Source organism: Eptatretus burgeri, chromosome 3 (assembly GCF_056783735.1).
Source record: "Eptatretus burgeri isolate ZD-2024b chromosome 3, Ebu_testis_v1, whole genome shotgun sequence".
Classification (NCBI taxonomy): domain Eukaryota; kingdom Metazoa; phylum Chordata; class Myxini; order Myxiniformes; family Myxinidae; genus Eptatretus; species Eptatretus burgeri.
The window spans coordinates 84,714,302-84,740,120 of record NC_140963.1 but is presented as its reverse complement, the minus strand read 5'-3'; the positions used below and the strand labels follow the sequence as shown (position 1 = coordinate 84,740,120).

Here is a 25,819-nt window from a genome sequence, read left to right as displayed (position 1 = left end):
CTTCGAATAACTTAATTGAAATTCTCTTGAGTAATTGAGTTGTGCTTCTCGAGGAATTGCAGATTCGATTTCAATGATTGTCCGTTTGTGAAACATTTGAAACGTCGGCAAAGACTTCATCGATGTTACGTTGTTGCTCCCATCTGACGTCATGACGCTGATTGCAGAACGGGGAGGAGTCTTGAGACGTGACGTCATCACGTCGTGTGGATGGTATGACGTTGGGCGTGGGATTCCGTGTCGTCATTACGCAGTGTGCCCACACCTCAATTGGACGTTAAAGGGGGGAGACGTGCAAGTTCTTTCTAACCTCCTCTCTCTCTTCCCATTCCGTGGAGTGGATCGTCTCTCTCTCTCTCTCTGTGTCCCGAACAAGCGGTCTTCCCACCCACCGCCCCCTCCCCTTTGAAATGGCCGACTTGACAGGTTTGCCAGCGGAGGTTCGGACCAAGCTCGCCGAACTCGATCTGGAGTTATCCGAAGGTGGGGATTTTTGGCGAACGTGCTCGACACACACCTCCCTGATCCACACCGCACCTGGTGTGTCCTTTGTTTCGTCGTGAGACGACGGAATGTCTCTTTGTGTTCGTTCCCAACGCGCTTCGTTAACCCGGTCCCTTCGGTCACACGAGGTGCAATTCGGACCCCGAGCCCGGACACGGAACCCCGCTCCTCCAGTGTCATGTCCGAGGTGTGCGGGACACACCTCACGACACTCCGCACTCTCGGCGATCGTGGGCTCGCCCCGTTCCACGGCTCGCTTCATGATGACTGCGGCGAACTTACGAACCGGAGCTCGCTGGTTTCTCGGCTCGAAAAACTCCACCAAAGTTGATCCAAAAGTTTTTGCGCCGCTCGCAGTCTGCTAAAGGGGATACGTATGCGTTCGCGCCGAAGTACCATTGTGTGTGTGTTTGTGTGTGTGTGTGTGTGTGTGTGTGTGTGTGTGTGTGTGTGTGTGTGTGTGTGTGTGTGTACGCGTGTTTGTGTTTGTGTGTGTGTGTTTTTGTGTTTGTGTGTGTTTTGAGTTTGTGTGTGTGTGTACGCGTGTTTGTGTTTGTGTGTGTTTTTGTGTGTGTGTGTGTGTGTGTGTGCGATTTGGCGGGATTCCTCCAATCTCGTGCCTCCTTGCTTTCCATATAACACACATCGAGAGTGGAGACTTAATGCCGAACTTGAGCTGCTTCAATGGATCGTGCCAAAACGGGTGCAAATCAGACTCTATGACCGTCGTTCCATCCCTCGCACGAGCTCCCACTTTCTGATCGACCCTTTCGGAGACATCTCTCGGGTGCTGAGATTTCGATTTTCATACAAAGCCCCAATTGGTACCCTCCTGTCGGTGATGTGAATGCACTGTGACTTTATTGGGGATTAAAATGACAGTGCAGTTGATGATGGCTTTGTTCATACTCTGTGATCAGAGGCAATGAAAGGATGATTGTTTTTATTTTTTTATTTAAAAAAATAATATCAATCATGATCTCCTTCAAACCGCATCCCTTTAAACATGGTAACTAAAAACCGAGGGCAGTGTTACTGGTGTTGCACAACCCACAAAAACTTGCATGTTGGACACATCACTCATCTCATACTTGATCAGTGACGTCATTCCCTTTGAAATTCACTTTCTCCCTTGGCATTCTGTTTTTTATTATTAATAATTAATTCATTTTACATTGATCCTCCTCCTCCTCCTCCTCCTCCTCCTTCGTATGCAGAGCAGGGGTGCAGGTAGTATCATTGGATGTGCTGTTGATGCAGTGCCTCTATTACCAGTACACCGGTACTCATTTCGCCAACTTCGGAAGGATAATAGGCTGAGTCAACCCAACCTAGTGTTAATTCAACAGCCGACAGAGGCTCAAATTCAGGACCCTGAGATCTCAAACCAGCCACCTTAACCACGAAGCCAACACTAGGCTTTTACATTGACCTAATTGACTCATGGAGGTGCTTGTACTGTACTTTAAATTACATTCAGGCCAAAGATATGAGTTGAAGGGCATTTGTAGACAATAGACAAATGCATCGAGTGAGTGTGATTTTCAATATATATATATATATATATATTTATTTTAACTCATGTTCTCAGCACCATGAGGCAGCCATTCATCGGTGGGAACACGAACAGGCAAACTCGGTTTTGTTTTGTAAGGCGATGGAAAGAGGTTTACGCCATCATGGTTTTTTGAGATGTTGAGCCAAGGAAACTGCATCAAGCTGGAAGGATAACTCGGAGGTAGTGAAAGCACCTTTAGCTTTCTCGCCTGGAGTTTCAATCTCCATCCAACTATGAACTGTCATTCCAGAGCATTGCATTAATGAGTCGACGCCATCTTTCTGAAGCACATCAATACGGATGACCCATCTGCTAGTATTTGCTGGTGGGTGCTCCGAGGTCCCCAGGTACCTTTATTACTTACAAAATCTAAGGATTTCGTAAGTATATTGATGACTTCCATCCTCTGTTTGTGTGTTTGTTTGTTTGTTTGTAGGCATGATAACTCGAGAACAGAAGAAGCTACCAATGTCAAATTATACCACGTGATTCAGGAGGGTGATGGCTAGCGCTGATTGGATTTTGGTCAAAATCGGTCAAAGGTCAAGGTCACAGTGAGGTCACACATTCGATTTTTGATGGTTTGGTACAGAATCATCAGAGAAACTTCTGGTTTGCGTCGCTACCTTCTCGAGAAACAGCTTTTATTCGACAAGGTCAGAGGTCAAGTTGACGATTTCGTTAGTACCAGTCTATGACTGCTTGTTTATTTATTTATTTATTTAATTATTTTAAGAAAGGAGTACATCATTGTGTTCCACTCGAAGGAAATTCCATATTCCTGTCCTGATGAATGCTGCAAAGAGTAATGGCAAACCACACAGTGTATCTTTTGCCCTGTGACTGCTTTGACAGCGCGAAGGTTTTGAAAGAATCAGTGGCTGTGTCGTGTGGAAGAGGGTGTGGTGGTGTAAAGTAGTGTGTTTGATAACTCTCCCATAATGATGTTTCCTGAATTGATACCGGTTTGGCTTTGACATCATTTCTTACCTTCTGCTAATTGCTGCATCGCTTTATTTCTTTCATGGTGTCATTTAGCATGCAAGCCAAATAAATCTGATTAGTGTTACATATGCTAAACCAGTACGATGCATACTTATAATACATACATACAGTACAGTGCTATCTTTCTGGGTACCTGTTATATGTGGTAGGCCTAAATGGGTTAACAATTTTTTTAGTGATGTTGTTACAAACCTCTGGAATCTGGCCAGTATTAATGCTTTTTATTTCTTTTTTTTTCATTTTCCTCTCCGGATCCATATTTTGATCTTTCCATGGTGACTGGTGAGGGACATTCATAGATGAAACAACATTCCACAAGTTAACTCCTGATAGGAGTTTTGGGAATATTTTGTCATATCCTGTAAATGCATAAATATTAGAGACAGGCCACAGGAGGACATGAAACTTGATGAGAAATCAAAGATATGAACAGGCTTGTGGTGTGACATGATAATACTACTACTTTTACTGTGTCGTGACAACAAAAGTTTGGAGAATCTAAGAGGGTGGGATGGTGTTGTGTGGAATGTTCTATTTGAGAACCAAAGCGTATGAAGAAAAATACTCGTCCGAATGTGAAAATGGATAGATGAGGTTTTAGCAGTCCTCATTAAATCTGGCAGACTTCTTGGAGGGCAGCTGCAGTAAACCTTGAGATGTGAATGGACAATTAACCTGCCAGCAGGATGTGAGGAGCAACTATCAGGTGCTGTGTGTTGGCTTCGCTATGAGTGAGGAATATTGATTTCTCCCAAAATCCTCGACCCCATAATGCCAATTGGTGTTTGATAATGTTGTTTTGTATGTCATCAATAGATCTTGGTGAAAATTTCCTGAGAAACGTTGAGCTTTCTGAAGATAGTTTGGAGATGGTCATCAGCAAAAATACCTGACTGATGATCCATTAAATGCAACTGAACATTAATAATATCGTCGTTTTAAAATTGGAATCCAGATAAGAACAATGGCTACATGTGATCAATGACTTTCTGTGATTCACACCAGGTTTTATTGCATACAGGTAAGCAGGTGGTGAAGAATTTCTCATTGTCTTTCTTTGGTTTAAATCACTGCATCATATTCATATCTATCTCCACTCCACCCTCACCATTGCCTGCACTCACTCCACCCTTAACCCTGCATACATTCATTCTGCCCTCACACCCCGCCTGAACTCGCTGTGCCCTCACACCCCGCCTGAACTCGCTGTGCCCTCACACCCCGCCTGAACTCGCTGTGCCCTCACACCTCACCTGAACTCGCTGTGCCCTCACACCCCACCTGAACTCGCTGTGCCCTCACACCCCGCCTGAACTCGCTGTGCCCTCACACCCCGCCTGAACTCGCTGTGCCCTCACACCCCGCCTGAACTCGCTGTGCCCTCACACCCCGCCTGAACTCGCTGTGCCCTCACACCCCGCCTGAACTCGCTGTGCCCTCACACCCCGCCTGAACTCGCTGTGCCCTCGCACCCCGCCTGAACTCGCTGTGCCCTCGCACCCCGCCTGAACTCGCTGTGCCCTCGCACCCCGCCTGCACTTGCTGTGCCCTCGCACCCCGCCTGCACTTGCTGTGCCCTCGCACCCCGCCTGCACTTGCTGTGCCCTCGCACCCTGCCTGCACTCTCTGTGCCCTCGCACCCCGCCTGCACTCGCTGTGCCCTCACACCTTGCCTGCACTCACTGTGACCTCACACCCTGCCTGCACTCGCTGTGCCCTAACACCCTGCCTGCACTCGCTGTGCCCTCATACCCCGCCTGCACTCGCTGTGCCCTCATACCCCGCCTGCACTCGCTGTGACCTCACACCCTGCCTGCACTCGCTGTGACCTCACACTCTACTTGCACTCGCTCGAGGAATTCAGAAAAAGATCGGACTGCAGCTTTGGTTGTGAGATGGCACAAAGTATTGCCCACAGCGATTAGATGAACACCACTGTCCTTGGTTAGAGCAAATAAATTTGCACCGAAAAAGAACAGGACGCACGGCTTTGGAAAGCTCTCCCCGCAGAACCACGTTACTGAACAGGGTAAGAGAAGAGAGTAAGTGGGCCCCTGCAGCGGCAGATTCATTGCCCAAAAGAGCCTGACGATGTCCCGGTCTGAGCCCATCGAGGCCCGCAGCCGACGCAGATGGAAAAAGGATGACCGCGATTCAGACGGAATGCTCCGAAAGAACCACCGGAGTGGCTAATTCACGATCAGGTGTGGCTGATAGGTTGAGGTCATGCGGGACAGCCGGGTGTTTGGCTTTGAGGGTTTCGGCCATTTTGGCTGATTGTGGGGCATGCTCCTCACACGATGCCAACTCTCTGATAGGCCCCCTTGATATCCATGTCGGCAACTTTGGCTTTCACCCTTCTGTTGAAACGTTGAGAGTTATCGGCTTTACGAGGCTTAATTGTGGAGTTTCCAGAAAGGACTACTTGTGTCGACACCTTTCTCCCTTCCCTCCATTTTGTATATGCAAAATAAATGCCCAGACTGGCATTGCTAACCTTTTAAAGCATTAGATTGTCTTCCTGTAGCTGGTGCTGTCAAAAGGAACACATGTGACATCTGGAATGGCCCTGAATAAATCTAAACTGATGCTCAGGAGTCAGAGCAATGAGAAAGTGAAGGTATTTAGATCCTCTGCAATTGTGTCTTCATTATTTTGTTTATGATGCGGAAAACAATGACCAGTCAAGAGTTGAAGGGGTTGCTCAACTCCTTGTAAATGGCTGATTACATTATTTTCTTGCTCATCACAACTTTCTCTTCAGGTTACTTGTTAAATCAAAGAGCTAGCTCGCTCGTGACTATAATTTTAAAAGTACATTTTCAGAACCCAAGCATTGTGCAATGTAATTTTCTGGCCAAGCACTTGTCCAGGCTATTCAGAAGGTTTTCATTATTGCTGATAAAGCACACTATTGCGGAGAGCCTCGGTAAAGGACATTTGTCTGGAAGGATATATAAAGCTTTGCCTTGAACTGTAAAATCCATGGCTGCTCTTTCATTTGGAAGGCAATGCACAGGGGAGCAAGATGGGCCTCACCAGGAGTTCAGGAGATGGACCAGAGCCCTCCCAGCTCTCGAAGTATCCACCTTCGTGGTGTGCGTGCATGTGCACGCGTGTGTTGAGACTCCATTTGTGAGAGATGTTCAAAAGTTCTCACAACAAGATGCAATAGTCGAAAGCAGCTGCCTCCTTAATTTTTCAAATATAGGTTTGTATAATGAGCCAGGAAATATTTCTCTGATTAATTATGTATTATTGTGTATCGAAAAATAAAATACAACTGCCATTTCTTGAACTGTTGTGAGTATATCAATCGTATATCTTTGGGAATGCCTCACATATACCCCAGGATGTGAGCATGAGATGTTTGGCAGATCTGTACCAGGCCTAAAACATGAGAAACACCTCCGTTGTGTGGGTGGAACATCATCGATCAGAGAAGAGTGAACAGACTTGATGGGCCCAGCCTGGGGATTGTCTACAATAGCACCGGATGGTCTTTCGCCTAACATGGATGGTCATATTCCAGACTAAATCTATGGCTATCTCTGGAAAATATCCAGGGAAGTGACTTTCTTTTTCACATTGTCATCTGGTGAACATTCCAGTGCAGTAGAGAAAATAGAAAATGTCGGCGTTAAAGTTTGTCCTGATGACATATGGAGAGCTTGTCATGTTCTCAAAAGACTTCAGTTGAAACTTTCCACCCAAGGCGTAACCGGTTACTGGTTCGTCATTGTTGCTCTGCCTTCCAGCTCTCCATGCTGTTTCCATTTGAGATTGTCACGAAGCAGAAAGAGGGTGAATCTTTTGAAAGAGTCATCAGGTTTGCACCTCAGGAGGCCCTGGACAATTACCCTCGGAGGATTGATTAGTTTGAGAATCAGAATAATTCTTCATGAAATGAGTTCACCATGTTTTTTTTTTTTTTTTTTTACTTTCTTGCAAGTTTTACACCTTTTGTGCTGAAAATGCCTTCTGGAATGCCAAAATGACCTTGTTGCTACAACATTGACTTTCTTTCTTCAAATGTTTGAGGAAAGCTTCCTTTGTATTTATTTATTTATTTAGTACTGGATAAGACCCAGTTCTGCACTTGAAACTGGCAGGAGAAGCTTTAGCGCAAGCGTGTCATCAATAACGCGGCCATTTCAGGCCATGTGTGCTGAGAAAGCAGCTGTGTTTACTCAAGGTCTTGTCTTGTTGATTGTTTTTCAAAGCAATCCTTTTGTGTAATTTAAGCTAAATAGTGCTCTCCCTTTGTTGGATTTGTTTTTATTTTGTTTTATTTCAAACAGAGCGACGTGTGTGTGTGTGTGTGGAATGTTTTCCATCCCTTGCAAGACCTGATGATATTGCGATACAAGTGCTCGTCCGGGGCTGTGTGCCAACCTGCTGATGCTGGCAGCATCGAGTATTTTGCACATGTCGAGAACGACTTTTGAAAGGCTGGATAATCCCGAGTGAAATATTCTGGCATTTGGCTTTGTTTTGTTACTTGAACCATTGGTTTTGTCATCGCTATGGCCGACGACCGTAACGAAAGCCTACTTCGGTCCTATTTCAGGACGAAGACCTCCATCAACTCATGTCGAATGGTGTTTGGCAAACTTGCTGCAATAATTGCCGAGTGTGGGTCACCGAGAATGAGCATCCGCGAGAATTTAACCCACATTGGCCAGGGGTGGGAGTCAGACGTGAAACCTTAAATCATTTGAGCGAATGGCCAACACATTGCTGACATGGATTATGATGAATGTACGATGTGCTGTGGATACCTCTTAGAAATGGCAGATAATCCGATTGGACCTACTTCAACAGATGTTTCCTTGAAAGGTGTTGCCATCGGTTATTTGCGTCATTTGGAAGAAACACCTTTTTACACCTTACACAGCAGTTCGATTATTGACTGGCAGAATATTCGGTATGTGTTTTTATATTTTACTGCTGCCTTGTGATGACTGTTCAATTATAATGCCTCGTGTTGTTAAACCCTCGATTTATTTTGCTGTTTTAGCTTCTCTGCTGTGATAGGCAGAGCCTTGTCTTGGTTCAAATCTACAGCACTTGGTATGTATCCTCTGGTTTTGTACCATAACTAGCTGATGCTGTCCTTTCTCTTCCTCTGGACAAGTTGCTAAATCCAAGCACACGACCGCATCGACTGAACGTGCTGACCTTCTGATGTTGGTGGGCCTTCGTTTTGATAAAATAAAATAAAATAAATAGTGTTTTAGTCAGATGGTTGGATATTTTTAGGGCAAACTAAATGATCTGCTTAGTGTGGCCTTTTGTTGGAAATTCTGTTGTCTTCCTCTTTCGTTTTGCCTTTGGCTTAACTTGCTTACCAAAGCAATCCTGCTGTCATTCATATTCAAGCGAGAAGCATTTAATATTCCATGTACTAGACCCTCGTGATGCTTGATCATTCTCAGTGTGTTTGTGATAACCATTGGAAGTGCCATTTTGAAATGCACAGAAACTCTATTGGAGGAATTAAAAAAAAAAAAAAAATTTTTGAATATTTGAATTTTGTGTTGACTGTTATCATTGTGAGAGGAAAGAGAAATAACTCGGTCATACTTGTGTAGCTTCACATAATACGTGACTTTTTAAATGACATAATCAACCCCAGAATGCTTGCCACACATGTGCAGAAACCTTGACAACAACGGTCACCGGGGCAGGGAACGTATATCATGCGTGTCAGATAAGGATTGACACTTAAAATTGCTCACAGAGCTTCTAAAACAAGCTGAAAATACCTGGAAACGTACCTGAGAGAAAGGGGTGTACCTCTGCACAATGAATGATTTGGAGAACTTTCTGATCAATTCGTCCAAAATGTTAATACCTTGCAGCCCACACCGCAAAAACAACAACAATCTCGACGATCTGGGCCCGTGCATGGCCTATGGACGGTGCGTTCTACCCGACCTCCCCGATCATCCCTGTCAGTGAGGGGACTTTGAGCCTTGCGGGGATTGCCTCGTGTGAACATGGCAGACTTGGTGATTTTTATGTAATGGAAAGACGATGCCGCCATGACCAACATTCAGGCAGATTTCCCAGAGGGTGACACCATATCTGGTTTGGGGGCTTCTTAACACCAATGGGAAGGTCATATCTGGGGCCTGTCAATGCACAGGGTAAGTTTCAAATTATGACATTTACTATTAATGATGTATGGGAGGAGGGGAAGGGAGGTGGGAGTAGGAACAGTATGGGCTCTGCCCATATATAGATGCTATCGATAAATGTGTTTTGTTTGGTTTGAGGCCGCAAGATAAATTCTACAGGCCTTTTGCATAGATATATATATATATATATATATATATAGCCACTGCCACCACTTGCTTGCACGAACAGGAAATGGTGCGAACTCGATACCTCTCATCCACGAATGTTTCTCATATTTCTGCGAGCCGATTTGCCTTTAGGAACAGAACAATTATGGTTAACCATCTTGAAATTTCTACTCTTTTGTCTAAATGCTGAAAATAATGTTAAAAAGCAGGTTAATAGTGCCCAGGTGAGCAGAACAGAGTCATTGAAAATGCACACCAGAGTATGAACAAAAGAAAATGCACCGCATTAACTTTCATACGTTATCTTGAAAATCGCAAGTCACTTATTGGGTACCTTGTGATTGCAAACATAGGGGGGTTGGGGGGGGCGGTGGAATATGTAATGCAAGGTGTGTGACAGCTTAGGTAAACTGACGGCCATTTTGAATCGTACAATGTTTCTTTATGTCGTACAAATAACCATCAGTTTGATTTGACCACCAGCTCTGCCCATCATTTTGGATTATGTCCTGGTCACAACTATTATAGAGGGCCTGGTGTTGGCCTAATGGTTAAGATGGCTGGCTTAAGATCCTAAGGTCTTGAGTTGAAGCCCCTGTCAGGCCAGTCAATTAACACCAGGTAGGGTTGACTCAGGCTGTCATCCTTCTGAGTTTGGCAAAATGAGTACCAGTGTACTGGTGACAGGGTCATTGCATCAGTGGCACAGCCATGCTCCCAGCCAATGATGCTACCTGCAACCTTGTGCTGCACATGGGGGAGGAGGAGGAGGAGTAAGAGGAGGAGGAAGAGGAGGAGGAGGACGACTATGAGGACTATGACTATTATGGGCAACCAGTTGCTTCTCTCTCAGCAATTGTAGGAGGCTCTAAATCTCAATCAAGAGGTTAGAACCATCTCCTTGGACATATCTCAGGGATTCGACAGTCTGGCATCCCACTTTACTGGCCAAGCTCGCTGACTGTGGCACACCAGGCCACCTTCATAGTTGGATTTCTGACCATCCACTCCAATGTATTGTTTTCAATGGAACCCTCTCCTCTCTGCCATTGGATAAGACTGTGTTGGCTCCAGTGTTGTTCCACATATATATAATCATTCTGATTCTCTGGAAACCCTCTCTTCATTTTTTTCAGATGACTTCATATTGTGTCATACAGTAAGTACCCCCTCCCCCCCACACACACACACACACACCCATTCCATTCACTTACAGGCAGTGGTTATGTCACTTTTTTAAATTTTATTTTATTAGTCATTGGATTTGATGAGATTTAATTTGATTCTGGTCTGAGAAATGGAACATGTCTTTCAACTCTGGTGGCAGATCTTGGTCTCACTCTAGCATTATGGAAGGATCATTGAATGAACCCACTGATCTCTTTCCATGGTCAGCCACTGGAAAAGGTTCAGTCTCTAAAACTTCTAGGCCAATTATTGTGAGGTTATCTTGAACCTCATCAGCCAAAATCTTTCTTGGGCTGACCATATCGTAAAGCTGGTTTCTAAAGTCAACCACAGACTGGGCATCCTCTGTTGTTTGAAGGCATTCCTTGAAAAATCAGAACTACTCACACCATACAGTGCCATTTATTACCAAGCTCAGTGGAGCACTGCTCTCCACTATGGGCTGATACACCAGCATCACGCCGGTCTCCCCCCCAGATTCTGTTGAACATAAAGTTCATTTTGCCATCTCTCGTGATGAGGCTGAAGGACAAGTCCTGTGCTCTCACATGACAGATAGACCAATGGTCTTTCTATTTTGTTCAAGCCCTCTCCTCTGGTCTTGCTTCCTCTGCTCTCCCAGCCTTCTGACTTTCCCCAGCTCCTCCAGGATGCATCGGTTTTTCCCAGTAACCCCCTCCTCATTTAACTCTCCAAATTCCAGCTTTCTGCACACCTCAACCCTTTTGTTCCTCTTTTGCTGTCTTCCCTCCAGGGCTTGAAGCATGCAGACTGTGCACCACCATGCCATGGCACAACCTGTACACCCTGACCCATGATCTTTTATCCCTCCTTTTATCCCTTGGCTTTTGTGTCCAACTGTGTCCCAGCTGCCTCACAACCAATTTTGCTGCCTTTTTATCCGACGTCACCTCGTGCTCAATCGTGCTATGACCTCAATTTTGCGTAACAACGATGGAAAAAAATTTCATCTATTAAAGTTATCTGGAAGTTTTGTTTCCACATTTGTGTGAAAGTTCCTTCATCCGTGGTTAAATGTCGATTGCAGTCATTGATTTGTTTCTCAATCTACTGGTCACTCAACAGCGCATGAAGTTTTTACAGACATCTAAATTTTTTTTCAAGTTTCTATTTTAACTGTTACTAGACGACCCGTGAACCCATTGGGTTCCCGTTGTGACCGGTTGATTTAAAAGAAAAAAAGGATAGCTCCAGCAAACTATACCGGTGAGGTTGTTTGCATTGATCAAATTCTCCCGAAGAGTACTTGACTGAATCGGGAATTTATTTTTTAATAATTTTTTGTTGTTGTCCCTTTTGAGCAAAATTTGATGCTGCACACCGCAGGAGAATGGTGAGCAAGGTGGCCCTAAAATTTTTGTGCTGTTGTGTACTGTTTTGGCTGTATTTTGGGAACATACATGCATACATATATACAAGATGTGCATTTCGGAAATATCTAGATCGATAGATAGATGCTAAAGTTAAAAAAAATTTTAATTAAATTTTTTATTTTCCCAAGAATAGAAAAAGACAGCTTAGATCATTTTGTGTTTAAAATTGTCTGCCTTTTAATGGTCTAAGGTGCTCTACATGAATGTCTCCTTGATGTGTTGCTGCCTTGGTCTGCCTGTTTATGTTTAATTAGTTTGAGACCTTTGCCATCTGTTGCATTTTCCCTTTTGCTTGGTTGAATAAAACGTTTTCGGCTTTAGCCTTTCCAGTTTTTAAATTGATGGCCAATACAAATATAGAAAACAGGTTTGCTCTCATTCAGTCATGTGTGAGTGGCCTCCAGACATCAAGTTGGGTGTGTAAGGCATGAATGATCCAGGTGACCATTTGAGTGTGTTCGGCTAGTCATACATGTCAGGCATGAGTAGTGCCTAGTGAGCCAGGTGCCCAGTTGGAAGTGAAAGGTAGCCAGTGGGTCATGTATGAAGTAGTCATTGAGTCACTCGACCAGTCATTCAGGGACGTAAGGCAGCCAGTGAGCCAAGCAGCCATTCTTTTGCAAGAGGCAACAGGCTAAACCCACCAGACCAGTTTGTACTCGACCTGCACAATTGCTTAATCTCTGGCCTCTGCCAGCAATTCAAAATCCCCTTTGGAGTGCACCACCTTTAAAACGCAATGCCATCCATAATGGTTCATATTTGATGTTGTTGCATCTTCATCAATTGTAGGAACAACATTTTACGTCATCCGTCTGTGTGCCACCCCTACATTTTATGCATGCAGCGTTTGTATGTTATGCACCTTTTGGCTATCAATCAGATTTGGGGAAAGCGCTTCTGTTTCTTTTCCACTACATCGCCATCACCATTTTCCATCCGGGCAAAGTGTGCAAAAGTCGACGTTTAATCATTAATTTTTATTCTACAGTGCTCGTAGGTGATTCAAGACCTGTATTAAAACAGCCTTTGTACATTCATCCTTTACAACACACAATTTGAATGACTGTTTTGTATTTTAGCGTTTATATATTTTTCCTTTCCAATCTTTTTATGCTCAGATTATTTGCGCGTAAGCGTTTCTTTAAGTGCTTGAGTGAACTATGAGCAGATGTGTGACTATTATTACGACATGTTGCTAGGTGGTCTCGCTTTCGCAAACGCCATTAAAGTCGTCTGTTCAAGTTTTGAATTATTTGACAGAAAAGGTACGAGATGAGAAAGGCCTGAAGCAATGCTGTCGCAAAATATGGCTGACCTGCATGATTAAAGTTGGTGTTTTAATGATTGAATAAATATTATTAAAGTTACAGAGTTTAATGATCACCTATTCAGACTAACAATAGCCACAGTGATTCCTCCAAACAATACGCGACTTTGGAAATGACATGAATGGGAATGAGGTCTTTCACGCATGCGCTCTATGTGTGTTTACAGTGATTCGGTTCTTCTCATCCGGACACTTTATTACCTCCGCCACCGAAGGTGAAGGAGGTTATGCTTTCACCACTTTCTGTCTTTGTTTGTGTGCAGGATATCTCAAAAAGTTATGAACGGATCTGGGTGAAATTTTGTGCACAGATAGTGAGTGTTACAAGGATGAACTGATTAGATATTCGTGAAGATCTGGAACCGACTACTGGAATTTTAAAAGTGATTCTTCAGCATTGAGAGATGGGGTCAAAAAATGATATGTTGCACGATATCTCAAAAAGTGGTGGACAGGTTGATTCAGTTTTGGTGAACATCCGAAATTGTATCCGACAGCTATAATTAAAAAAAAGTGATTCTTCACCATTGAGAGATCAGGCTCAAAAACAATATTCGCATGATGTTTCAAAAATGTAATGGGCCAGATATGTTCTCGTGGATTAGGCATGACAGGGTGGAGGTGTGCGCTCTACCGAGTTCCTTTCTCGTTTTTTTTTAAGTGATCCTTCAACATTGAGAGATCGGGCTAAACTAATAAATAGAATGATATTTCAAAATTGTATTGGACCCGATATGTTCTTGTGGATCATGCATTACGTGGCAGAGGTATGCTCTGTACTGAGTGTCCTAGTTTAACCTGCGGTTGCTAGCATGACATCTGGAAGTGAAATAGTCTTTTCAGCATAATTTTCAACATTTAGACAAAAGAGTGACAACTTCAAGGTGGTTATCCATAATTGTTATGTTCCTGAATGCAAATTGGACTCATGGAAATCCAGTAAATACGAGAAATATCCGTCCGTGGATGAGACTGAGCGGTGTTGAGTTCCTTTCATTTTCTGTTCATGGAAGCAAGTTGCTACAGTGAATAGATGTATTATATATAATATGTATTATATATATGTATTGTGTATATATATATATATATATATATGTATTGTGTGTATATATATATATATATATATATATATATATATATATATATATATATTTTAAACATCAGATGCACCTCTTGACTGTTATGATCAGCATCGCCACAGATTGTCTCACCTGGTAAAACCGCATAATCCGCAAAGAACAACCATCTGTCCGCCACCGAGGCAATTGTTCCCGCTAATGCAAACCATTCAACCAGATGGTACGTGATGCGATTGGCGAGTAAATCAAAACATGTGGAGTGCGACGACGACGGAACATGTAGGCCTATGTCCAATGGAGATTGGGGGTGGGAGCTCGTCACACTCCATGTTTCGATATATGTATATATATATATATATATATATATATATATATATATATATATATATATGTATATATTGTAGATGGGCAAGTTTTGCAGTCTCTTGGCTGTGATTATCTTCTCTGACAGCATTGCCTTATCGAAGAAGCCCGAATTTCCCAAATTTTTCCTCCCTCCTCTCCAACTACTGTATTATCTACAAGGTGTTTACAAAGTCCTATTCTCTCCTCCATAGAAGTTGATAAATTAATATAATTAAGACACAGGTGTCAATGTAAACTATGAATCGGTCATTACGTCGTCTTTCCTGTGTGAGGTCGTTTGTGAGCCCAGACGCTCATTACTGCACATTCTTCATCCGTTTATTTACTTTGGTCTGCTATTTTGTTCTCCAACAAGGATCAGAGTATCATACTTATAAGACATTGGGATGTTGTAAACACCCTGTACATCAGTATCTGTGCCCCATGCGTGCCAGCATTCTCATCGGTGAGTACGTTTTGTCAAACACCGAGCTGGAAAACCAATCTATCAGTTTTGATGATGCAGGTTGCTCTCCCAAAAAGGATCTTTAAATCAATTAGAAACAAAACCACATATTGCATCACATCTGTACTTGACATCAATGCATCGAAACTAGATCAAATCTGTGCCACACCTCTATGCATACATAATAAATAGATGGCCTTTAAGAGCCTGTTAATTAGTTGAAATATTTCACTGAATAAATCACCATATGCCTGGCATGAAATTGGTGCCTGTCTGGTGTATAAATAATCAATTTATCACTTGCTTGGTAAATATCCCTGTCTGTCAAGACAGGGAGGCAGTTCGGTTTTGCTCTTGGTTAATTGCACATTCTGGAAAGCTGTCATTGTTTTGGTAAGCTCGGGACAGTGTGGGTTTGCAGAGCTATTGACATCACTGTTTGACCTTTACCTGTTAATTTGACATTCACCGTAAAGGTGAATGTCATCGCAAAAAAGTGAAGTGCTGGGCTGTTCGCACGGTGAAACCGAAGGCTTCAGTTCTTCTTCATAGTTGTTTGAAACTTTTTCAAACCTCATTAGAGAAATAGATGAAAACCTTTTTTATGATTCCTATTCTTACCGATTTGCCATTTTGTTTGTTGAGAAATGGTCGGTGATAGTCCACCCGTAAAGTGAGTTTTCTTTGGAATTCCAAGAATGTACATCTTCTGTTCTCCCAGTTCGTTTTGTCATTCCTTTGCAGCCTCTAGTCACATTCTGATGACCTTTGCTGAGCAGGTTTCTAATTTTGTCATCTTTAGTTCTTCCTTGAGAACAAAAACTGATTGATTCGCTTTTGAAACAGGTTAGACCAGCTTATTACACAAGCTTCCGACTTGGGAGCACAAGCATCCAAGTCGTGCATACAGCTAATGTTCCAGTAATTTTAAAGTAGACTATCAGGGTGTCTGCTTTAGAAATTACAAATTTCACATGACTGGTTTAATATTGATAATCGTTTGAAATCACGAGTTGGTCATGGTTTTGACTCCTTGGGGGTTGTAAAGCATCAAAATCTGTGACTTTACGTCCCATGGAGTCAAAATTATGATTAACGATGTTCTGTTTTGTTTCTTTCTTGCAGCAATCGATGTTCAATTTGCAGCTCTCTGGTGTTTATTTACCTTTCAGCCATTGTGCATTATCTTTTGTTTAGCCACTTAATGATCTGAAGGATTAATTTGACTTTTACCTTTTGATGTAACACTTTAGAAATTCAAACAAGTGTTCATGTAATGACAGCTCGTACAACTAAGGCAGAAACCCAAAATAGCAAGCTTCCATGTCCACCGCCATTCAATGATTACCATGAAAACAGTCAATTGGCCTGAGTCATTGACTCATCTGGGCTGGCAGGATGGCCGAGAGGTATGCACACTTCCTGCTCAGCTGTCTTGCCTGGATTTGAATCCCGACCCAGCTATAAACTGTCATGCCGGTGTTTCATAGGCAGGGTGATTAATCAATGTGTGTGCCGTCCCTCGGATAGACGTTAAACTGGGAATTCCGTTGGCCAGCATTAATTGGTGTACGTTAAACATCCCATGGTGTCCTTCGTGAAGAGTTTCTGAGCTATCACCGGCACCATGAACAAATTCCAAATTGCTGCCCTAATCTACAGAGGGAATTGCATCAGCGGCACAGCCATTCCCTCTGCCAATGATGCTACCCTGCTGCCTTGTGCTGCAGACGAAAGAAGAAGAAGATTGACTCATCCCATTTCTGCAATTATTGTAAACCTTTTTTTTTTGTCATTGACTGACTGGCCTGTTCAATGACCTTCTGGATCATCATCCGGGGACCGTTCGTAAAAAAAGCAGAACACTGGAAGATGAAAGGACATGCAGTAGGATATGGCTACGAGTACAGATTTTATTATTATTATTTTTTTCTCATTGGTCTTGTGCTCATGATCTCATCTGATACTTTCCCACACACTCCACGATTGGTTATTTATTCACTGAGACAATGTCTCACCCAGCCAAGTGGTCAATTGCAATGATCACGTTACATGTACAATAAGTCATCATCATGACCTGACTTTCCATCGGAATTGACCACTGATATGATCTCACCTCTCCGGGCCAAGCTTTATCAATAGCACGCAAGACAGATACTGTGCTCCCTTCTGGCATGTGGTGCAATGCCACGTCACCCGTCATGACGTGTGAGAATCCAGTGTCATATGATATGTGCTCCCGAGGCATACATTGGTGATAAAAACAAAAACATTTAATTGCAGGTTAAAGTGAAATGAATATCATTGCGCTTTGTAATAATTTTCACCGACATGCCAGGTGTTCGGATACGGTTCGTTTGTTTTTATCAAAGGCCACCCACGACGTCTCAACCGGTGGGAGAGACTTGAACAAACAACAATTCAAAAAGCTCTGTCAAACCCTGACCACACTACCCAGCTGGTGTGCCCTTTTATTGTAGTGGCAATGACACTTGGATTTGGGAATAGGTGTTTGCCATTCCCTGTATTAACCCTTGATGAGCCTTTGCCCCAGTAGCCGAGGCAACCGCCCATGTTGTTTGCTTCTTGGGCAGTGCCGCCAGCCTCTGACAGTGACACTGGCAGAGTTGGTTCATTTGTCTCTGGCAAGCAGCTGCGAATGACTATAAACTGCAATCCTGACGATGCATCAAGTGCACCATGACTACCTTTCACTGATAATTGTGGTTTCTTGCTTTCAGGATGGAGCCCTGGTAGCCCCTTCCCCATCTCGGATCTCGTAAGCAGAACGCCTTTTATTTTGACTGAATTGACACTGTTGGAGTGCTCTGTTAAAGGATGGCAGTCGTTAATTATTCCTATAATTGAAGTTGCTCTGCCAGGTTTTTCTCTCTCTGCCTTGCTTTCTAGAGAAAAGAAACTCCCCTCTGGCCCAGCTGCTCTGTCTGATGGTTTGGTTGCACCTTGATTCTCTCTCTGATCACATGATGGTCATACTCAGACAGTTACATGACCTCTGTACTCCTGTTAGTTCTTGTGAGCGCTGTTTTCCAAAGAGATCATTTACTTTCCTTGCTGGAAATCTCATGTTTCATTCCATGTTCAATTTGTGCAAACAAGTGTACTTCTACTTGCCAAAAATAATCAAAACTTATCCTCTCCAAGTGAGATAAAGTTTGAGAAGGCATGGGAGGGGGTAAGACGATGCAAGCACAAAACCTTTCCATTTCCTTTGGAGCATGTCATTGTCGTGCAAACGGGCGACATGATGCTGAGTGCATGAGCAAAAAGAACAGACGGACACCATTTGTTCGGAGGCATGTGGTTGGCTGTATTTTACATACAAATCATGGCTGCACTGAACTTCACAACTGCAACGCCGTACATATGCCTGCAGAACTGGTTTTTCCTCTTCACAACCGTGTTGTCCGCTTAAGAATGTGAAATGTAATCTTAGTCATTGGTCCTCAGGAATGCTAATTAACTTCCCTTTTGAATTGATGTTTGCAAGATTCTGTGTGGTTATACATGTATCATTTCAGTTTGGAAATTTGAGGTTTCTGGCTTCCGATCCAGCTTGATCCCAGCACGTGTGCTTCAGCTGGGAATACAAAATGAGGCTTTTAAGGATGGATACACTATAGCCTGTCAGGGTGTAAATGACTCGACAACCAGATCAGAATACCTTTCATCTATTTCTGTTGGAGTAGAATAGTTTTAAAGTTGTCTGATAATGAGTCTGAGCCATGCTGATAAACACCCATAGAAAGATTTTGAGATGGTGTTTGGGTGATCATTGGTGATGTCATCAGTGGCCCAATCTGGAAATCGTCCAACGTTAAGCTGTCTTCTCCGTCTTGCATATGGCAGCTTGGCTGCCAGGTAGTTATAAATTTGTTGGGGCGCGACTATGATGCTGATGATGTGCCCCTGTACTTGTATACTGGTACTCATTTCGCCGACCTCGGAGGGATGACAGGCTGAGTCAACCCCATGTGGTGTTAATTCAGTGGCAAACAGTGCTCAAACTCAGGACCCTAAGAACCCAAGCCACCCACCCTAATCACTGAGCCAATACCAGGCTCTGGTGAGCTGTGATTATCATGCTATTTATATTTGTGCAACAAATGCCTGAGAGTCCACTGCGATTACCGCAGTGAAAGATCAAGACTGACCGACTCTGTCTGAAACATCAGGACCAGCATCGGATCACGCATGCTGAACGTAAGAGGTCAGTGGAATTCTGGGCTTTTGACAGACAGATATCCAGCTTTTGCTGGTGACCTCACACTTTGTGACATCCAAATACATTTGCCACACGTTACTCAGAGATTTTCAACAATCGCACACAAGCAGCATGTTCATTGTTAGGCAATCGTTTTTCTTATCTTTCCTCTTGCACCATCCTTTCCATCCGACCTACCACAATAACATTGTGAGATCCATCGTGTTTTTAGGAAAGATAAATGGCCTTTATTCCTCCACTCAATCAGGAAAATCACTTGGGTGATGAACTCCCTTTATGCCAAACTGTTCATGTCCCAAACAACGAATGAACTCTCTTTTAATCAGTCGAGAAAAATCTGGAGATTCATAGATTTGTATTAAAGGATGAGGTTCACTATTGAGGTAGTAAACAGATTTTGTCGATTTTGCATCCAATTTTGTTGTCATGCCATCGACATGCATACCTAACTTGGTGTAGACAATGTCTGAGGTTCAAGAGACAGGATGGAGCTGCTATACTCTTTACAGATGAGTGGAGGTTCCATCTTGAGAGTAGTGACTGCTGTTGCCATGTTTATGGATATGAAGGGGAACGTTATGCTGATGCATGTGTTGTCCAACATTTGTCGTTCAGCAGTGAAAGTGTGATGGTGTGTGTAGGCATCCAACTATAGGTCATTCATGGCAATTTGACAGGTATTCAGTACCGTGATGAAGTTCTCTGTCCTCACGTCCTCCTGTTCTTGCAGGTTAATAGAAGTCACATCACACTTCAACAGGATAATTGGCACCCTCGCGTCGCATGAGTCGTCACCGACTTCATCCTTCATCACACGACAGTACATTCTCACACTTCCCTAGCCAGCTGTTTCACCTGATCTTTCTCTCGTAGAACATGTGTGGGATGAAATGGAATGATGATTGCGCAGTCTTCACAACTCGCTGGCAATGCTTGCCCAACTGCGGCAGGCCTTGGTACAGATCTGGAATGACATCCCTCCATTCTTCTTCACCCATCTTATGTCTTCAATGAGATGCCATTGCCAAGAGTGTATTAACCCTGTCGGTAGTAATACACACACCTTTGGCGTTTCCTTCCCTTTGGTGTATTTGTTATTTGTGGTGCCAAACTCAGACCGTCCTTTAACAGCTGCAATCCAAGGTTTGAGCTTCACGAGTATCAACGATCATACCGGTCGGGTACCACTCGAACGGATCTTTGTCAGTTGGTGTCTGTGACTTCCAAGTGACGTTAAAATGACCACATGAACAGCGTAATGCTTTTGAAACTTGTATTTCAAATAAAATAAGATACAAAGTCAAATGAGGAAGTTCACCATCACTTACAATATCCAACTTCGATTCCCACGTTCGGTTGTTTCCACCCCGTGTCTCTGTTCTGCCTGCTCAACTCGCACCTCGTCCAACAAGGTTGTTGAACGATTGAGTCTTGACGCGGTGTTCTCTCTCTCTCTCTCTCTCTCTCTCTCTCTCTCTCTCTCTCTCTCTCTCTCTCTCTCTCTCTCTCTGTCTCTGTCTCTGTCTCTGTCTCTGTCTCTGTCTCTGTCTCTGTCTCTGTCTCTGTCTCTGTCTCTGTCTCTGTCTCTGTCTCTGTCTCTGTGTGTGTGTGTGTGTGTGTGTGTGTGTGTGTGTGTGTGTGTCCTGTCCAGGATGATTTCAAGAGCACAAAGGAATCGTTTCCCGATGCATAATCTTTCAATGAGTTTTAATCAACTGGATTATAATCGGCTCCACGCGTAAACAACTGCTCTGTACATAAACACCTCGTTCACTCATCAGAATTAAATCGAGCACGGGACGATCAAAACGCACTTCGTGTCACATGTCACCCATCTCTCTGCACCTCCCTCTCGTGGGTTTATATAGTATCACAGAACAATCCCTTGCCTTCCAGCAAATGTGATTCCAGTCCATACTGGAAGTTTTGTCTGAGAACGATCCAGAATCTTCACGAATCTTACCAGGCAGTTTACAGTACAATACTGCCCTCGGCAGTCAAAATTAGCTCATTACATCCAGCAGTTTATTTTACAATTTACCGATCTGTGCTGAACGAAACTTATAACTTGTAGCCGTCAATTTTAATCGTTCATTTACAGGCATTTGCTAATGCTTACGAACACCACAACATCTAGCTTTTCATTGCCAAGCCCAAATGGTGGTCACACAAGATACAGAGCTGTTAACTGACTTTTGACTGCACTACTCTTCGAGCCTCTGGAGACGCGTCTTGCACACATGTGTTGACATTCTCATGTCGATTTCATGTTCATCAAACACTAAATATTGATACATTACCAAACGACGTGATGTGTTTGTTTTCATTTTTCACTTCACATCGGTGTAAATGATGCACGGGAACTTTTCTATTCGTATATTTATCATATACATGTGCTGCTTGGAGAAAATACAATATGTCAATGAGCTACCACACCGAAGGACTGGATGGAAGGGTGGGAAAGGACAGACTGAGAAAGCCAACAGGCATACTCCAGACCTCGGGTCGTTTACAATTGTAATTAAAAGTCACGGGGTGGTTCTGCTTGAATTGTTATTGCACAGAGATCATTGTAATTGGCTCCAGATCTGGCATATTCCACTTCATCTTCTTTCATTTACATTGCTTAACTTCTCACAACTTTCAAAGCATTTGTGCGCATCACAATGGAGTCTTACTTTCTACTGTGGGTCAGGGATCCTGTAAACCAAGACGCAGGACTCTCTCTCTAATGCAGGCATGTTGTTGACCTCTTGGTGTTTTCCTTCTGCTTATCAAGCCTTGCACCCACTTTTCTCAGCCATTTCTTCCTCAAACCAATAAGTTACTGTCACATGTGTTCAGTACTATTTAACTCTTTATCAACATCCTTTCATCCATTTCTTCTTGTCCCTTTTGCTCATGTTCTCTGCTGACTATCCCATTTCTCCTTCCTGCCTCTTTTCCCTTTCTATCTGCCCCTTTTTAGCTCGCCTGTTCGAAGAACAGAGAGCTATAGCGATACCGCCGGCGTGAGCGTGAGCGTGAAAATGTGAAAGTTTTTGGTGCAAGTTATTTTTTCCTTTCTAATGTTTTTATCTACCACACTATTTTTTTATACTCCTGATATATATATATATATATATATATATATATATATATATATATATATATGTATATATATATACATACATCAGGGCGTATAATGTGATACCGTCCGTCCGTTCCTGTCCGCACTCTAACTCCGAAAGTTTTCAACTTTCACGTTTCATATCTGGTACATAGGTGCAGACTGTGGAGACGGTGTGTTGCGACATATGTCCGTCATCTAAAGTGGTTGCCATGGCAACCAGGATGCTGTTTTCCATCCGTTCCTGTCCGCACTCTAACTCCCAAAGTTTTCAACTTTCACGTTTCATATTTGTTACATAGGTACAGACTGTGGAGACGGTGTGTCGCGACATACGTTCGTCATCTAAAGTGGTTGCCATGGCAACCAAGATGCTGTTTTCCATGTAGTAGCACAATTCTGTATATACCTTCTTGTTCGGGCGTATATTGTGCTCACTTGCGCTCTTGTTACTGATTACAATATACAAATACATATATTGCTTTAAAATTATTTGGATCAGACTTCACTGCAATGCTTTATCAAAAAAAAAACATTAGTTATTAGACGAGTCTATTAAAAACTATGAATGTATAAACAGGCGAGCATTGGGTGGCTTTGACACCAACTCTGGTCTAATTTCTGTGGAATAATGTGTTTCCGCTTTGTGTTATTCCTCACTCCAATTCCTTCATGGTAGCAGGTCAGTAATCTCACTTCACCCTCATTACATTAGCCTGTACCCTATTACAAGGCTGACATGATAACCAAAAGGGATGCATATTCATCTCTAAGTTGTCATCTGGGTTTGAATCCTGATGCAGGTATAAACTGTCATCATGGTGTTTGGCATGCAGGAAGATGCATCAATCTTTGCGCCGTATATCTGATGGAAGTTAAGCCCGAGGACCCGTCTGCTGACGCTGGTTGTTGTTTGATGTGAAAGATCCGTCGGTGTCCTTCACGTATCACCCTGAACAAAATCCAAATTCCGATCCTAACTTCGAGGTTACGCTCCATCAGCAGCACAGACACGTGGCCAGAAAATTATGCAAACCCATAACCACGTGCTGCACACAAACTAATGAAGGGACTTCTGAAGCATCTGTTAATCTTGTGTCTCTCTCGTGATCTCGTTGCTTCCTTGTTGTCTATTTTTCATGATTCTGTTGTCATTATGGGAACTTCCGCTGTCGCTATGTCATGGGCCTGAACTAATGTATCAAAATGACTTTACCACTGATGCGATGGTTCTAAGGATGGTACTTTTTATTTCCATTCTATTCCAATTCATTATATTCTGAATCCATCACCACGAACCCAGTTTTGCTGTTTTCAGCAATTTCAAACTTTTTGATCAATAACCTAATGTTTACTGCAAAAGCTGAGCTCTAACAGCCCTCGTTTAAGCAACAACAAACATCATGGTAATGCTCTCTTGAGTTCCCTTGCATCTGATTGTAATCAAGCAGTCAATACCAAGTTATCTTCATCAGCAGTAACTGCAGGCTCTGAAATTATTTTCCTAAGTAGGCAATTATGAAGTCACCCTGACAGGCTGACTGAGCTGCTGTTGTGCAAAAAAAAAAAAAAAGAATGCCATGGATGTTTGTTATTTGTGACGTGATGTTTGCACACAATGACGTGTAAAAATCTGAATACCAACAGGCCATTAGAAGCACTGAAAGTGCTTTCTGATGCTTTATCGAGAATGACTGAATACTTTAGTGATGAGTGAGGTTTGCAGGAGGTCGGCATCAAATCATGCAGTTTATTTATCTATTTACGAGCTGAAGTACCCGGCGTAGCCTGGGGAAATTCATTGCATTATGTATTGAAATATTTCCTGCATTACAAATTGGGGAATGTTGTCCTTCTGGTCTTTGTATGAATTATCAATCTTGGGCATTGAAAAATGCGCTTGGACTTGCATCAAAATGCTTCACCTTCTAAGGATGGCCAGCATGCTGACCTGGAGGCTGCTTGTCTTGCATGTTGATCCTTAACCCAAGCCTGTGTCTGCTCTGAAGACTCAAGTGACTTGTAGAGTGCCATTCTCTTTGCATCTAATTTGTTTCTGCCTATCAGGGGTTATTTGGTGCAATGTGCCAGTATTTATTATATAATTTAGGTAGGTTGGGATATTTCTTAACAGAAGTGTCCTCTTGGGCGTTCCCTTGAAAGATGACTTTAAGTCAGAATGGTCTTTTCCAGAGCTATCTCTATTAGTGCAAGTGAAGCCACCAGAAGTGCTCCGGCGCCATCTTACCGTGCCAATCCTCGTGACATGGTCTATTAATGTTAAAAAAGTGACAGATGGATCATAGAGAGACGGGGAAGATTAGAGGTAGGGGAGAAGCATACCAAGGGATGACACGGCTTCCGTTATTAGCTTGCATATATAGGACTGCAACATATGATCTTCACAATACATTTACTGAATCGCTCCTGGGAAAAAAGCAAGGCAATGCATAAGCACAAGACCCGATCGAGGCCTGAAGGCAAATTATCTTGTTTTATATGAGGTCTTTTATTAATTTATTTATTTTCATCCAAACATAGCCCTCGACCTTCCTCTGGATGAAAGAAGAGGCTATACAAAGTTTGGTTGCACTGGTTCCTGCAGGGTCCAAATGCATAACCGAACACACAAACTTTTACTTTATATATTAGAATTGGATCATGCCTTGCAATTGTTGCCCTTGCTGAAGGAGAGGGTATTGCCCTTGGGTCCGTCTCTGTCTGTCTGTCTGTCTGACTGCTTGTTTTTCTCCACAGAACTTTCATGTTTTTCGCCGCAACCGCTTATTGGATTGAGGTGAAATTTTCACCATCGGTGAGACGACTGATGTAGAATGTTTTATTCGTAATTATGACATCATAGGTCACGTGATGTGGCAGCCATGTTGGAAAAATGGGGAAACTTTGGACCTCTATCTCTGAAACCACACCAAGGGAAAAATTGAAACTTGGCACATGGCAAGTACTCCTCATGGGGAATAAGTGATTTTTTATGACGTCACAATCGCATATGTTGAATGCCCCATCTGATCAGTATTAAAAAAATTTAAGGGTTATATAGGGATAAAATGGTCCACGGACAAAAAAATTGATGATTTCATTGGTCATGTGATTTGGCAGGCATATTGTTAAAAAAACAAACAACAAACAAAAAAAATCTTCTCTGAAGTGGCTGAACAGATCGAGGCAAAACTTTACATGTATGACCGCCTATCCATGAGGAACAAAATGTTCACACACATGATGTCATAGGTCACATGGTTTGGCAGCCATATTGGATTTAC

The 25,819-nt window shown here is 42.9% G+C and overlaps 1 protein-coding gene across 2 annotated transcripts in view; it reads left to right on the top strand.

Annotated features, from left to right (window-relative positions):
- Positions 1 to 242: 242 nt before the first annotated feature.
- Positions 243 to 25,819, top strand: part of LOC147030341 (disco-interacting protein 2 homolog C-like) — a 165,728-nt gene continuing 140,151 nt past the window's right edge. Inside the window, exon 1 of one of the 2 annotated variants that reach the window (XM_085874274.1) lies at positions 243 to 483. In XM_085874274.1, coding sequence (XP_085730400.1) covers positions 411 to 483 — 73 coding nt within the window. In that variant the 5' untranslated portion in view covers positions 243 to 410. Of the gene's footprint in view, positions 541 to 25,819 lie in introns of both variants that reach the window. The other variant, XM_085874273.1, reaches the window with a different exon arrangement.